This window comes from Nipponia nippon, unplaced genomic scaffold (assembly GCF_047370975.1).
Source record: "Nipponia nippon isolate SJK-2023a ecotype South Korea unplaced genomic scaffold, ASM4737097v1 scaffold_25, whole genome shotgun sequence".
Lineage (NCBI taxonomy): Eukaryota > Metazoa > Chordata > Aves > Pelecaniformes > Threskiornithidae > Nipponia > Nipponia nippon.
This window is the reverse complement of record NW_028262342.1, coordinates 2,748,619-2,765,155: the sequence shown is the minus strand read 5'-3', so window position 1 is coordinate 2,765,155 and position 16,537 is coordinate 2,748,619. Positions and strand designations below refer to the sequence as shown.

Here is a 16,537-nt window from a genome sequence, read left to right as displayed (position 1 = left end):
TGCACTGGAGCATTTTATTGACAAATCTTGGTCTTCCTGCCACGGGGAAACACACAGATGTGGCACAGGGTATTGAAAGGTGAAGATGTAAAGATACCCATACATTTTGTTAGTGTTGAATAGATGGGCTTATTAGTACCTATTCTACCTTAAGGCAGTGGCACTGCCCTGCGTACCAAGCTCAAGAGAATGCACAGAAGGAACAGGAACATTTTGTAGGCTGTCTTGAGATTCTCAAGCAAGTTTTAAGCAGTTTGGCTCCTTCATTAAAATTCAACATAAGTCAAGTGTTTAGCTCTTCAAGATTTGCGAAAAGCCTGTAAGCAAATACATAGTGAAACTAACCAACAGCTTCATGATTAAGAACAAAAATCAGTCTTAAAAAGACCAAAATTGGTTTTCCTCTCTGGTCTGATATGGTCTCCCATTATTTCATCCCATGAAAGCATTTAGGAACTTAATGAGGACTTTCATCTTCTCCTGAGTTATTTCTCTTCTAATTTGACTATGATGATTTGTCTGATACATTTGATGCAAAGCAGAAGAGTATTTATATTATCTAACGCTAAACCCACTGAATGAACACATGCTCTACAATGCTTAATGGGACCTGTTCACCGTATAGATCCCCCTGCCACCCCTTTTGGGGGAATAGTTGAATAATTTCATATCTGAACACTATATAAATTCAGGTTGAAAGGTGCTGCCTGATGAAATTTCCCTGCCTAGTCTCACTCCTCATTCCTCTGCTGAAACATATAGTTTTGCTCTGTAAAGACTATTTTTCTTTAATTTTTGCAAATAACTGTACTGCTTTAAAAAGCTACATGTAGCAAAGATAAAAGTTTTGCAAACCAGTGCTCAAAGGAAATGACACACAAACCTTGTTGCTTGAAGCTACAAAAATGAGTACATGTTTAAAAGCTACAGAAGGGGGGGGAAGTATTGGGTGAACTTGTAGTACAAGTAGCATTTTTTTTTTTTTTTTAATGCTTTGTTTCATCATTAGAAGTATTACATTGGATCTTAAGCACTGCAGTCTGGCTGGGGCCCCATCCAACGGAGGCCATGTATGCAGAAAAGGATAGTCCCTGACCTACTACACTCACATTCTTAAGTTTCAAGTGACCCAACCAAGGTTCTCTCCCTGCTGCGGGCAAAACAGGCAAATAATGACAACAAAACAAGCACATGTTTCTCAAAATTCTAGGTTAATCACATTTTAGGCAAATAACAACATAAACCCAGCCAAGTCATCTTTGACAGACGATCCCATGCCTCTTCTGTTCTTTGCAACCTTCTTCGTACCTGATGCCTATACACAGTTTAGTACCTGGCCCACGCAGGCTTCCTTTGCCCATCCTCAAGTTTTGCACCCAAATTGTTGGTGAATGTGCTGAATACAACGAGGGACAATTTCCTACTACTGTAGCTTCTGGACCTGATACCATCTTGGAACATGTGATCCAATACTCAAAACCACCACATACAACAGATACACATCCTATTCAAATTAAATCTTTCTCTCTGGTGAGAGTCAGGAGTGCAAGATAACACCGACCTGCAAAAATGTTAGTCGTGAGGCTTTGTGCAGTTTCTCACCCAGGGCTGAGGTTCATCCATGCCATGCAGAAAATCCTAACAGTGCCAGAACCACTGCACCTTTTGAAGATTAATAAATAATCCAGAAGAGAGGGTGAACAGAAAGCTTGCAGTTTTTTCCTGAGTTCCTTAAATTGTAAATGCAAGTGACTCTCAGAACACAAAATTTTTGCCATGTATTTGTCTGCCAGTGTATTTTATACCTCTAAACCATTTTATTTCTCTAAAAAAAATAGGTAAAGATTAAGCTAGATCACTTTAATACATAAACTGTATTTTTAATACTCAGCTTTCTTTAATATTGTTCCAAAGGGTTTACTAACAGGAGAGACTTAATCCTGTAATGAAATAATCTGTATTTCAATATAACCTTTAACTCACATATAACAACAATTACTGTAATTAGCAATTAGTTTTCCAAAGGCTCCCAATTGTTTAGTATTTGACTCTTGCTTTCATCATTTAATGATTTACAGTAATGAGCTGGAACATCAGGATTTTGTACTGAAATGGCCAAAATAGTTGTCCAGGCATCATTGCCCTCATGTGACAGATCTCAGATGTTTTCGTGAAAAGTTAGCCAAAAGCAATAGACAATGCCATCACTTCTGTTCCATTTTTACTGAAAAACAACAACAAAGTGACCGTAATGACTTGTAGTCAGAGTCTCAGTAGCTTTTGAAGACTGTTACTTTGCTGAGATTCTGCCCTTTGTTTAAGTTTTGTTTGACAAATGCTTTATAAATGAGCAGAAGAGGTGGTTTATGTTTCATTAATGAGGCCGATAGTGGTTAATTACTGAAGTTACGTAAACAATCCAATACCAGATCAAGCCGAACGGGTCAGTTATGTAGAGAAGATCCAGCTGGAGTAGATATGATTTCCTTTAACTATTCAGATACCAAACAAGTTAGAGAGATCTAGAATCTCTAGTTCAGATGAACAAGGAATTCTGCTTAGCTTGAAAAAGAATTCTCTTAACAGGTATCGATCTAGGGAAGCTCTTTCTTGATCTGCAGTTTCAGCACTCATCAAATTCTTAGACCTAACTGCATAAATGCAGACTTTCTATGTAGATTAGACAGCACAGAAGGTCACACTCTACACTAATGATGGAAATGAGGCTGCAAAAGCGGTGCAACGCAACGTGTTCAGGTCAGACCAATGTCATCAGATCTGATTTTCTACGGCGATCATGCGTGTCCCTTATTCTCCACTTCAGTGGCACTTCTAGATTTTGGCTCCTGATGACAGGAGCTTGTTCAGCTAATATTTTCAGGCCGTATCTACGAGTAACATTTTGTTTACTCACCTCTAAAGCATGCTTGAAGTATATGATTATTTCCTTTGCCCATTAAAATGGCACTGGGCATGTTACTGATCAGAGACTTTTATCAGTGTTTCACAAAATTGATGAATGTAAGGAAAAATAACAGAAAACAGAGCTGGAAGAGATCTCAAAAGTCCTTTCTCCTCCTTTACAGATCAAAATAACTCAGAGAGAACAACTCGTAAGTTCTATCGGGTAGCCCAAACTGATCTTCAAAACATCCAGTGATGAAGATTGTACAGGCAACTTATTCCAGTGCTATTTTTACCACTGTAATTGCTTTCTCTAGTATCTAACTTAAATCCTCCTTACTCCTAAATAAGCTTTTTATTTCTTGATTCTTTACAAGCATAGAAAACACTTTATTTTCCTCTTCTTTGCAGCAGTTCTTATGCGACTCAAGTGGGCTCTCAGGTCTCCCGTTTTTATTGTCACACTAAGCTTTGAATAGGAGAAGCGATCTGTTAAAATAATGTAAATACATATATTTAACACAGACCAGTCACCTGGTCTGAATCACTGCATGACTATGCAAAATATTTTTATTACCATAGCTATGAAAATAGCTTGTGGGTTGGAGCAAATGACCACGGACTAATACTTAATGTGGCACTGCAGTTAATTTCTACTACAACTAAGTTTTAGGTTCTTATATACTTATTTTAGAAATTGAATTTATTCTGAATCCACTAGCTTTTATAACACCGAACAGAATGGGGATCAGATACCTTCTAAAAACCTGGGCTTCAGACTTAAGTTTCCCAAAGTCAACAGGCTTTAAATACCCACGTCCCCTAGGTACGTTTGAACAGCACACATAATCAATGCAGAGCATTTGAAAGCTCAAAAAATCCCACAAGATGCTCAAATAACATCTGTGAGTCAATCTTCTTGTTCTTGAAAGCCAGACTCAACCATTCCACCTCCAAAGACCAACGAATTCCTAAATGGTGCCACACCATATGGAAATAAATTGCATGCTCTTCCCTGGAGCCTATGGAACACATATATGACTCTCCTTTGAAGGGTAATGTCAGTTTGCTGTGTATTGTGCCACAGATCCATGAAAACCTATTGTCCCTAAAGACTATTTTAAGTGACTTTGCAGTATGATAACCAATAGGAAATTAGTTTTTCCCTTTGTCATCTAATTCCATGAAGTATACAACAGAACCATTTTTTCCTGAAGTAAATTGAGAATTGCTCTTACACAGAAGAAAAGTGACCTCCTTCTGGAGTTAGTATGTTTGCAGCCTGCTGTGCATCAGGTTAAGGAGCACGTGTAATGACAGGATACCTAACAAGAAAATGCCCTATCCAAAAGATCACATCTTGTGTCTAGGAAATGATGAAAACCTTAAACTGTAATGATTAATTTATTAGACATCATTAATAATGGAAATACTTGGGTTTTTAAGAGTCAAATTTTGCAGAATTAGTGGCAACAAAAGTTGTTAACAATCATTTTCTGTTATGGGGGCAGGCGTGAGCCCTGTCTGTGCTGCAGCAACATGTGAGAATTAGAATAGGGAGAACAAGGTAAGTGGTTTGTGTTTGGAGGTACTGGCCTCATCAAGTGTTTCCAAATTCAATTCTTATGTCATGTAGATATCTCCAAATAATACTACTGCAATATTTTTTCTGCCCAGGAAGCGACCATTATCCATTAACACTCACACATGTCAACGTTAAGCAATCAAAATGGGAGAATTTTAAATTCTACCAAGAAAGCAGAATATTTAGTAATTGGACAGGGAGAACTCTGGGAAACAGTGACGTGAGGGTCCTCATGGCTTCTGTCCCTGATGACCCAGTTATTATTTGATTTATGTGGACTTGCAGCTGCCCTTGCTTCGACCCCAGAAAAGGCTGTGTGGGAAGTTTGTGTCTCAGAGCCACAGCATTGCTCTGCGGAGTGTCTGGAGCCTAGTGTGTGCACAGAAACTGATAAATAGGGAAAAGGCCCAGTTTGCTCCAGCTGGACTCAGAGCTAGATCAGCGCTACAGCGCAGCGGACTCAACTCTGGAAGCAAGAAACTCTCTGGACCTACCGTAAGTATTTCATTTACTTCTCCGAATGCTCTGGGATTATAAATTGTTGCTCCAGCCATAAATGAATTTGCCATGTGAAAATATTGCAGGCATTGGGCTTTTTTCTTCTTTTTCCTTTTTTTTTCCCCTTTCTTTTTAAACGTTTGACTAAATGAAAATAGAAACCATACACTTTTAAATTTGATATCTTACTGCCAAGAATTTGTTCCAACAGTACTTCATTTGACATACAGAGTGAAGTAAAATGACTTTTAAATTCAATTATTTGTTTCCCTTCCCCAAAGTACCTGGAAAACTGTAAGTTTCAAACAACCTCTAACCTCTTATTTTACAATGTATAAAATTTATAACTTTGAAATAATTATTCATAGGGTAAAAATTCCAAAGGAAGATTTCAAGATAATTGCAACACAGCCCATTAGTGAAATAAGCCAATTCCTATTATGGTTATTATAGGACAAGGAAGGAACACATTTAATGAGAAGTGGGATTTCTTCAAACAGCAGCTTTGGGGAGCTTCTTGGCACATTAAAACCGGGAGAAACAGATAAAACCTTAATAATGGATATAAGCTGCATACAGGATCAATCAAGTGATCCTACAAATTCCCCTGCAAAATCATTCTTTAATTACAGTAATCAGTGATTACAGAATTGCTTGAGTCAAACGGAATATATCACTTGGCATTGCACATAGTTGCCACTGATTGTGCTCAGTTAAAATTTTTTTCAGTTTTCAGTTTAAATTTCATGAATTAAAAAATTAAGCTATGCTTTCCAGAAGAAATAAAAGTGATTAACACCGAGATTGAAATGAGCTATCTAGTTCCACTACATGACCATTAACATGCCACAAGGTATGTTAAATAAATGTTGAAGACCTTCAGTTTGAGTTCCTAAAATTCCCTGTAAACAAGAAATTTTCCTATGACTCAACTGTCAAAATATTTACAATAGCAGTTGAAGTACTGTCAATACATATCTCTTAAAGAGCTCCCTGGAGCCTCTTCTACAAGAAGTATGTTTTGCATCTTAATAAATTTAATAATATAAGTTGATGATGTTACTTTATGATATGGTATTTCATAGCAATAAAAATGATAAAAACAACGTCTTTCACCATAAATAACAATAGACGGACAGCTTGTCTTCTAGTCTGAATGTGTACATTCTGTTAAGTGACTGGTTTGTGATTCCACTTTACTTTTATCAATTAATGGCTTTTTTTCTTTTTCTTTAATGGCTTCCACCTTTGACAAATTGAAAAGTCTTTCAGTTAGGACTAATAACTGAATGTTGCTGAATTTCTGTATTAGATGGATAACCATACCCTCGAATCAACATACATTCCAGTTTATATTGAATGTTATTAGTTCAGAAGACTGATTACTGTTAAAACTAAGCCTGTAAAAGTGCAACATTTTCAAATGTGCTTAAGCAGCCTAGATTCTAGGTCACATCTTCTGACAAAAAAAAAAAATTCTATTCTCCCACTTGTAGAGGCTTTTAAAATTAAAAACACACAAACAAACACACGCCCCTGCAAATAACCAGGATTTCACATGTGAAAATACCCAGCAGAAACATCACCTCAGAAGTAACTGAGAAGAAGGAAAAGCAGGGAACAGCATGTGCCTTTATGCAGATGACATTTTCTTTCAGGTCAGTATGTCTGACTAAAGACTTTCATCCTATCTGTTACTGCTTGTGATACTACGAAACAAGTTATTAGAAAATTCATCTTTTGTTTTCTGTTATTTCCACTTTTTAGGCTAAAGACCTTTATGCATCATCTCTGGGAATATATTCCTTTTTTTTTTTTGCTTCCTTTTTAAAGCACACTTACACAAAACGTATGGCTATATTTTGAGTACACAGAAAAGAGAAAAATGGGCACAAAATTTTTTGGTTTGGGAACGGCATGACTATAACTGCCCCAAACACCCAAAGCTTTTACTCCAATCTTATTTCAACTTGTCCAAGTGATTATGTTTTGAAAATGACAACTGGGCATGTATGCTACCTTCTGTCAAGGATTCCACAGCTTCACAGCATGTAGCTAAGCTTTGTGTGCATGCAGAATTTACTTGCCTGCATGGCAAAGGGTTAATGAATGTATGTGTGGGCTGAAGAAGTGTCCTTTAGGTCATGGTTCACTCCCAGTGAGGTGTGAGAGATTAGGGATGGCTACTGAACTTCTGAGAGACCAGCATATAATGCATCACGAATTTCAGCAACTCCTAAAGTCTGGAGGAGGCTTCCCTACTGAAGCTGACTGACTCATATATAAAGAGTGAGGGAAAGGTTGTAACACCTGACTATGACATCTTATAAATAATCAAAACTTTCCTGTCCTAGAAAATTAAGTTCCTTCCTTACATATCTTTTCTGTTCTTTATATTTTTTGTTTTAAAAAGCCCAATGCTATTTTAGATCAGAAGAACAAGCTTGTTAACGCTAACTTCTCAAGTGTCAGAAAATGAAACAGTTAACATTCATGCACAGGCATGACCATTAAGTCTCATTTCAAGACAGTATAGCATTCCTCAAATAACCACTGGATTTACTACTAATACTGTTATAACATTCTCTTAATTTAAGAGCTTCAATTTACAAAGTCTCATTCTAAGCTGGGAATTCTGTGGTTGCAACTGAAAACTTATTAGCCATAAAAATCAGTAAGAGGGGCTAAATCCTCAAATCCATTCTCATACAATACCTAAATAGAGGAAACTTCACCTAATGAAGGTCTGCTTCCAAGATTTAGAATGTTTAATCAAACAACCATCTTGTATTTGGTAATATGTTCTTCACACTCCCAGTATAATATTTCTGTCAGACTGGATCAGTGTAATTCTATTTTAGCTTCTATTCTTGTATTATTTTTATTTAAAGAAACTACCGGAATCCAGAAACACATTTCTTCAGCAAATACACATTTTTGGGGAAAAATGTAGACTTTGCCCAGGCCAAATTGATCTAACTGATAAGGACCTCATGATTCAGTGAGTCACTTCTCTTTCAAACAAATATTTACTAGCAGAGATAACAAAAAAATCAGCATTCCAGCCTCACTGCATCTTTTCACCTTCTGCTGACAACACAAAGAGAAAGTGTTCAGTTCCAGAGATATGTCCAGTTTTGGGGGAAGAGATGCCTGTCTTTCAAGACATGACTTCAATTCAGATTCCCTGAAATGATATATTCATTTTCTCAGCTGTAGCTAGGTATAGGTATTGCACAAAGCCCAACATGTGAGTCTTTCAAGGAAGACCTGTAAACCCAACTTGCTGGAAATTCTCCAAGAGGCATATACAGAGAATCCTGTTGCACACATAGGAGTTTGATTTTTCTATACTTTCCAAATACTTACTTGCCTTTTTCATGTTTTCTGTCTTTCCAGTCTGCTCAGGGAAAGCCTATGAACAGTTCCCTGGCAAATTGTCTTGTAAAGCCCTTACTCAATGGGCATCAGATACAACATACTGTTAACCACTGACACTCTCATACATTCCCCACATGCAGAGGGACAAGGGGGAAAGGAAAATTTTTCCTACTTACTTCTCTAACGGCTACTCCATTTCCACTCAATTGCTAAGCAATACCAGAGATTGTCTATACGCATATGTAAACTTAAACCCAGCTGATGCTAGTGTCCATAAGAATTATGGACATTTAAGAATTTTTAGAACACACTTTCTCAGAACCTCTCTATAAAGTGAAATTACTGAAAAATAAGATAAGTTTTGAACGCAAAGCACAATAGCTATTCTGCACCAACTGTGTCACCGTGAGCTCTCAGTACACTTTGTTATGGTGAACAAAGCACCCAACCAGGAGCCCGAGCTCCTTCAATAATCAAGGGACAGAGAAAAGCTCTCCAGAGGGCAATACATCCTATAGGATACTGAGGTTTTTGGTCTTCACAGGATGCTTTGTACTCTTAAAGGAATAGAGGCTCTTAAATTTGGAACCTAATGTAAATTAGGCAGTGCTTAAGTGGGGCAAAGCTGACTTTTACTGCACAGAAGAGTATTTATGTGGGGAAGAAGAGGTATTCTATGCTGGCCTTTCTGGGATATTTTCCTATATTTACTTGCTTCAAATTTGCATAAAACGTGAATGAAGCAAATTCACTAAAAGCCCATCTTTGTGCAGAAACAGAATATCCACCACATCCACATTAGTGCAAATGCCCTGACTCATTCTGAAAGTAAGTTTTTTCTATCCAGTGAAGCTCCTTTTAATCTCTTTCTGAACTAGAGAATCTAGCAATGATTAGTCTGATTCCCCCAATGGTTTTGTGTAAAATTAGGAGCAAAACAGTTCTAAATATAACTTGGAAATTTAGGAATGGACTCTATCCTGAATCCATACTATTAGGACAATCAAATGTTTTGCAGCCGCACTGAAAGTATTATGTGACTTCACACATACCACTGATTTTCTTATGATCTGCAAACTGTTTCATATTCTGGAATTTTCTGGTCTTAGCTCTGTAGCTAAACCTACCCAGCAATTCTTTCTCACATGATGTTTCTCTTACTTTTCCATCTCTCTAGGTTGCCTTCTTAAAAGTCTATCACGTAGCAAAGTGAATGAAACAGTGCAACTGGGAGCAGAATATGGCAAACACATTTGTCACTGTACCTGATGGGTATTGCCTTCCTGAGCCCATACAGTATTATGGTGAGTAAAGCAAAATTTTTATATTATGAAAAAGCAGTATAGTAAAATGAACATCTGTGGAAATTCCCATTATTTTCTTCATTTTAGTTTATCGTTACAAGCTCTTAGAAGCTACATATTTGACTATCAAGCCCATACTGAAAGTGTATTGCAATATACTAGCATGTGCTCAACAGATTTTCGTACACAATGTGATTATGCTGACTGATCATTTCCTATAAACGTTACTGGTGCTGTCTCCCTTTGACTTGCATGAAGAAGACACAGGTTTTATTACAGTACTCCAGATACATTATAAATACATAATGGTTATTCTGTATCTTATAGAACTATAATTGCAATAACTAATTTGATTCTGGATGAGTAAAAGCAGTACCCAAAGACCATTAAAAAGACCTCCAAACTGCTTAAAAAAAAAAAAACCAAACAACTTTCCGATTTGTTTTTACAGAGATTTGAACAATCCCAAAGGAAGAACAAAACATGATGCATATTGCACAAGCCTTCCTCAGTACAGCTGTGTACATTTAAAGGGGGTTGGATAAAATTAAAACTCTAAAAAAGGCAGGAAGAAGCTCTCTTCATAATTCTGTACATACATTTGGCTAAAATGAAATTTCTTAACTATAAAGGGTTTTACGTGGAAAAATATTAAATATAAAACAAGCCTCTGCTTTTTACTCCACTGAATTTCAACTTTAAGACTCCTGTCAGTAATTTTTACCACTCTATAATTTCTGGACCATCTTTCTCAGACTCTTGTTGTGCGACATCTTCAAAATTATGCCTGAAATATGTATCAATAACAAACATTTCACTCATTAACAAATTCGCTTACTTATGGGAAAATATTCTTCTGTAATGTGGACAACTAATAAAAACAACCTTTAAGTATAAAATCAAAAGGCAGCCATATCATCAGTTGGCAAGTAATATTCAATTACGTACTAACAAGAATCCAGTGGCACCCACATGACATTGCCCAAACTGTTACCAAGCCATTATCACTACATCTAAGATTTTACTTAAAAATATCACAGGTAGCACATTTAAAAAGAAGGTATCAGACTGCCCTTCTGAAAATGTGTTCCTCTAATATTTATGATTAAATATTTAATCTATAAAACATTTTAAAACTTTCAAGTAGCTGATGTCAAGGTATTCTTCAGGTTTTTATTTCATTTTCACTTTCTTCTGTATCTAGATGTTTTACCGGAGCACATCAACTATCAGCTGCAAGACACCGATTTTCAGACTGCACCTTACTGCCAATACTCAACAGTTCAAATTCCTCCTCCAGTATTACAGTCACAACCTTCTCAGTCCCAATACAGCACATATGGCCTGGACTCTCAGTACAGCGACGGGCAGTGTATCATCAGCAACTGTGAATTAAGCAAACCCCCTTTCATGGCTCCCCACATTGACGACGGTGGATACCAAGGACTGAAACGGCCAAGATTAAACCACTCCTCTTTGAGACTGAAGGGACAGGAGGAGCTGTGTGTTGTGTGTGGTGACAAGGCCTCAGGCTATCACTACAATGCACTTACCTGCGAAGGCTGTAAAGGTAAGAGAACAGGCTGATCTGTATCTCACCCAGGACCATGGCCCTACGCTGCTAAACATAATGTTCCACATCTGTGATTTAAGCAAACAGATTTCCTTATTTTTTAAGTTGACGTCTCTACAGAGGATTGTAATTTATCTAAGGAGCCCCTTATCTGACACGCTTACTCCAGATCCACATTTCTATAGCATTTTTTGAAGAAATGCTTTCACAGCGTGTATTTAATACGAGCATTTCATGCAACTGATTTTTGCATTGATTATTCACTAGAATAGTGTCTGTTTAAGCAGGTGCTGATTTTGTCATGGCCATTTATTATAGATTTACTTCAGTGTTATTAATTTTACTTATTATTAAAATTAAATACAACCAAGTAATAATTACTTGCTACTTATATTTTAATTTGCCATATGGGAGCTGTCTTAATCAGGTAAGGAAAACAGCCATTAATATTAGTCAGAGCTAACAAGACATAACTATGTTGTTAAAAAGCAAATTTAAAATCAAGGTAATGTTTCCATTGTAAAACAAACAAACAAACAAAAAAATGAGAAGACCTTTAAATCATTATGAAATAAAGCTCCTTAGATTCCTTCAGTCATAACCTGATCCTTGTCTGTAGGCTTCTTTCGACGTAGCATAACCAAAAATGCAGTATATCGATGCAAGAACGGTGGTCATTGTGAAATGGACATGTACATGCGAAGGAAGTGTCAGGAATGTCGCTTGAAGAAGTGTAAAGCTGTGGGAATGCTAGCAGAATGTAAGTGCTCCTTCCATGCTGGCTACTTTACTAATCAACTCGGATAAAACATTTTCCAAAGTCAATCCCTTCTCCTCATTAGAACTGAATGGTATTGGTGTAAACTTCATTTAGCTGTAGGAAAATTTAACTTTGGAGTCTGTAGCACTTGTAGGATCTTCATCTGCAGAAACCACCAATGCTTGGGAAGTATCTCTTGAAGTTAAGAGAACTGCTGTTCAAAGACATTACAAGAAAAAAAAAGAAAGTACTAACAAGAGACAGCTAAATATCCTGAACTTTGACAGGACAGCAGTAAGCATATCAGATGTGCTTTTGTGTTTAAAAAAATAAATAAATAAAAAATGCACAATAGTTTTTAATGAAAAATTCTCACGCTTGTATGTCACAGAGCCACAAGCAAGATAACATAAGAAGACTGCAAACACTCAGGCCTTTGGTGGATACTGAACACTAACTCGCCTACTGAATAACACATTGCCATATTGTCTAGGAAGCATAGCTCCTTATAGGTGACGGCCCCTATGATGCAAGACTCATGTTATCTATAATAATAAAAGTGATTCTTTCAAATCGTAATTATTTGAAAATATACGTATTGATACACACTTCCATGCCTGGCAGGTTTGCTGACTGAAGTACAATGCAAGTCAAAGCGACTAAGGAAGAATTTCAAACAGAAGAGCAGTTTTCTTTGCAACATAAAACTGGAAGATGAGGGACTGAATAGTAAGCATGTATCATCTACAACAAGATCTGGAAAAGTGGGATATTCTTCTATTTAAAATATCTCTTTTTATAATTTATTTTTGCCCCAAGTCATTGTCACTTGATTGGCTTATTATTTTTAACAGATCCCAGAGAAGATGGAACTTACTCCAGGGGAACATCAGCTTCTTGACCACATTGTAGCAGCACACCAAAAATACACAATTCCCCTTGAGGAAGCAAAGAAGTTTGTACGTATACAGAACACTCAGCCTGCATTGCTAAGTTGTTATTATCCTGAGCACTGTATCTTGGTTATATCAGATGTCTAAACACTCTTTCATGCAGCTACAAGAAACTGCAAGTCCTGAGGAAAGTTTTCTCCGTCTCTCTGAGACAGCAGTTGTGCATGTACAAGTGTTAGTGGATTTCACAAAAAGACTTCCAGGTAAGTTCCTTCCGTTGGGAAATGTTACAGAATAGTGTGACTTTCTTTTTTTTAAGAGGCAGAAACTTTTTTTATTAAGAGGCATTAATCCGAGATAAATAGAGGCTTTAAGAAAACTCTCATTCTACTGACTATTTTATCTTCCAACTCTAACTATCAGGGTTACCATTTACTTGTCATGAGGACAAGTTAGAAACATTCACTTCAAAAGCTTGCTACGATTAGATTTCTTTTCCATTTCTGACATGAAGTAGAGACATTTTCTGAAAGTACACGGACTTTAAAATACCATCTTGAGTGAATTACTATTTTAACACATTCTCTGAAATCCAGTTCAGTTTGCAATTTATTACAGTCATCAAAGAAAAAAACAGATGTTCCTTCAAAGGAAAAGGCAGCACAGAAGGGACTAACCTGGTGCTTCTATTCATATTTTCCTTTAATAAAGAACAAGGGAACAAGCAACTAAATTCACTACATTTCAATGTAAAGTTGACAAAATAACATTTGACAGGGAGGGTGATCATTTTTTCATTACTCTAAGTTGTAAAACTTATTGACAGAAGTCAATCAACATGTCTAAAGCAGGTATTTGATGTAATTTAGCACTACTGTGGAACAGATCTGAAAGAATGGATGAGCTGTTTGTTTTCTTACATTACATATCCATCTTTGATCAGGATTAAGAAAAGAATCAATAAGTTCCTTTGCTCTTGCATTATAAATGCAGATCACGAGTTTGTCAAAAGATGAACACAATTTTTAAAAAGATCAGGTATCAATGAATAAGGGGAATATCCACAGTCACTAAGCAATGTAGCAAATTTATAAGGTATTAGGCCATGTGATATAAATCAAATATTAAGAAGACTTTTTTTATAAAGTCTTGCTTTGTCCCAGCATTTTTATTTGTATCTTCCTGTGAATCGTCTACCACTGGACACTGACAACTGCACTTTTTTTTTTTTTTTGGTCTAACTTGCAAACTAGCAAGAAAGATCCCAATAATCTTTGGTATATGCATCTTTTAACTATGGCTCCTCTTTTCCACTAGAGGCATTTATTCATTCTTTACTGGAAAGGAAAATCATACTGGAAATCATTTTATCAACTCATGTTAGGGGCTTCAAGGCAGCCACAGCCTTCCTTGATTCTTAACATGTATCTGTCTCTGCAGGATTTGAAAGTTTAGCTAGTGAAGATCAGATCGCGCTGCTAAAAGGGTCAACAGTTGAGGCAATGTTTTTGCGTTCAGCCCAGATATATAACCAGAGAATCAGTGAATGCCAACCATCAACAAGTGACAGTAAGTTTGACTAACAAGCTTTCTATGAACACCAGTAGGAGGTTCTGCCATTTTGAAACAACTTCCAGTCATTTTAATTCACTTAATCTCAAATAATTTCCTATTCAAGCATAGTGGTACTTCGAATGGTACTGGTAATGCCCACAGACCTTCTATAGGCTTTTTTTTCAAAGAGCATACAAAAAAAAAAAAATTAATTGTATCTCTGTTTTCCTCCCATTGGTTCCAAACAAAGTGCAACATTTTTGAGTGTTTGCACAAATTGTGGGGTGGATGGATAATATTAGCTACATTAATGACATATTAGATATTGTATCAAGTTTAACACAAGAGACATTGACCAACAACAATGCAACAAATGAACTTGGTGCTGGATGCCAAAAAGAACATTTTTTTCTGCCTGCATGGGTCTGGGACAAATTCACTCATTTTCAGGTATTTATCTGCAAAGCAGATGCAGACAAATACTTAAAGGCACATTAAGCTTGGCTGGGAACTGTTATCTCTCTTGTTCCAGGTCATGTAAGACTTTCTGATCATGGGACATGTTGTCATATTCAAAACCTTGACAAAACCAACATGTATTCCATGGAAATGTCTCACAATGAAGAGAGTCCAACTTCCACTACTACCACAGGTAATGGAGGTCTCAGAATCAAAATACTTGGGAGTCTTTTGCTTTGCTGGCCTCTTTCTTAATCACACTGAGCAACACTGTTGGTGTGGCCACTGCTGCTTCTCTTCTCCCTCTCCCCTCCCTTGAGCTGCTTTGTTACATGCACAGGCATTACATAGAATCGTTCAGGTTGGAAAACACTTTAAGATCAAGTCCAACTGTTAACCTAACACTGCCAAGTCCACCACTAAACCATGTCCCTAAGCGCTCTACTTGTCTTTTAAATACCTACACGTCCCTACACATCTTTTAAATACCTCCAGGGATGGGGACTCAGCCCCTGCCCTGGGCAGCCTGGGCCAGGGCCTGACAACCCTTTCAGTGAAGAAATTTTTCCTAATATCCAACCTAAACCTTCCCTGGCACAGCTTGAGGCCATTTACTCTTGTCCTGTAGCTTGCTACTTGGGAGAAGAGACCAACCCCCACCTGGCTGCAGCCTCATGGAAGGAAGAGGTGGCATTGATGCTTGCTTATATCCTTGGATAAAGCCATCAGCTATATATATCAAAAGCTCCACAATACAACTCCAATACAACTTTTGTTACTACTTTAGAAATTAACATTGTTATCATGAAGTTTGCTAACTATTTAATGCAATGGAACAGCGTGGACCCTTAAAAGATTAGGACAAAGGTGATTCATTATGGCAGTGCCTGTGTCTGCACTGAAATAACATTCTGATTATTTTCTTTCATTTTTAAGGTATAACCGAGGAGTTTATTACCGCACTGTTTTACTTCTACAGAAGCATGGGGGAACTGAAAGTGACTGAAACCGAATACGCCCTGCTGGTAGCAACGACTGTGTTTTTTTCAGGTAAACTGGGAGGCGGCTACCTGTTAGGCGTGTTACGACCAGCTTTTCACTTGCCCCAGGCGCTGCCCGCCTCCGCCCGGCGACCCCGGGCGCTCCCGCCGTCCCCTCGCCCGCCCGGCGGCCCCGGCTGCTCCCGCCGCGCCCCTGCCCGCCGCCCCCCGGGTGCTCCCGCCGCCCCGCCGCGCCCCTGCCCAGCGGCCCCGGGTGCTCCCGCCGCTCCCCCGCCCGCTAACTGCGCTCTCCCCCAGACCGCCCGCTCCTGAGGAACAAGCGGCACGTAGAAGAGCTGCAGGAGCCGCTCCTAGGCATCCTCTACAAGTACTCCAAGATCCATCACCCCGAGGACCCCCAGCATTTCGCCCGCCTAATCGGGCGCCTGACGGAACTGCGCACCCTCAACCACACCCACGCCGAGGTGCTGGTGACATGGAGGACGAAGGACCCCCGACTGACCTCCCTGCTCTGCGAGATCTGGGACCTGCACTAGGCGACGCCATCGCAGAACCGCGCTCTCCTCAGCGTCGCTGCTCCGCCGCCTCGCTCTCCCGCCTCGATCGCGCGCTTTCGCTTCCCGCC

At 38.2% G+C, this 16,537-nt stretch overlaps 1 protein-coding gene across 2 annotated transcripts; it reads left to right on the top strand.

Moving 5' to 3' along the window:
* The first annotated feature begins 4,847 nt into the window (after positions 1-4,847).
* Positions 4,848-16,448, top strand: LOC104010334 (bile acid receptor). Of its 2 annotated transcripts, none has more exons than XM_087762338.1 (11): positions 4,848-4,984; positions 9,546-9,672; positions 10,877-11,242; positions 11,865-12,005; positions 12,630-12,769; positions 12,860-12,964; positions 13,062-13,161; positions 14,339-14,467; positions 14,985-15,104; positions 15,848-15,961; positions 16,210-16,448. In XM_087762338.1, exons 2-11 carry the CDS (start codon positions 9,582-9,584, stop codon positions 16,446-16,448), a joined length of 1,545 nt encoding a protein of 514 aa, XP_087618464.1. In that variant the 5' UTR covers positions 4,848-4,984; positions 9,546-9,581. The 2 variants fall into 2 exon arrangements, with proteins under 2 accessions (XP_087618464.1, XP_087618465.1); XM_087762339.1 differs by lacking the exon at positions 4,848-4,984 and adding an exon at positions 6,564-6,645.
* The last annotated feature ends 89 nt before the right edge of the window (positions 16,449-16,537 follow it).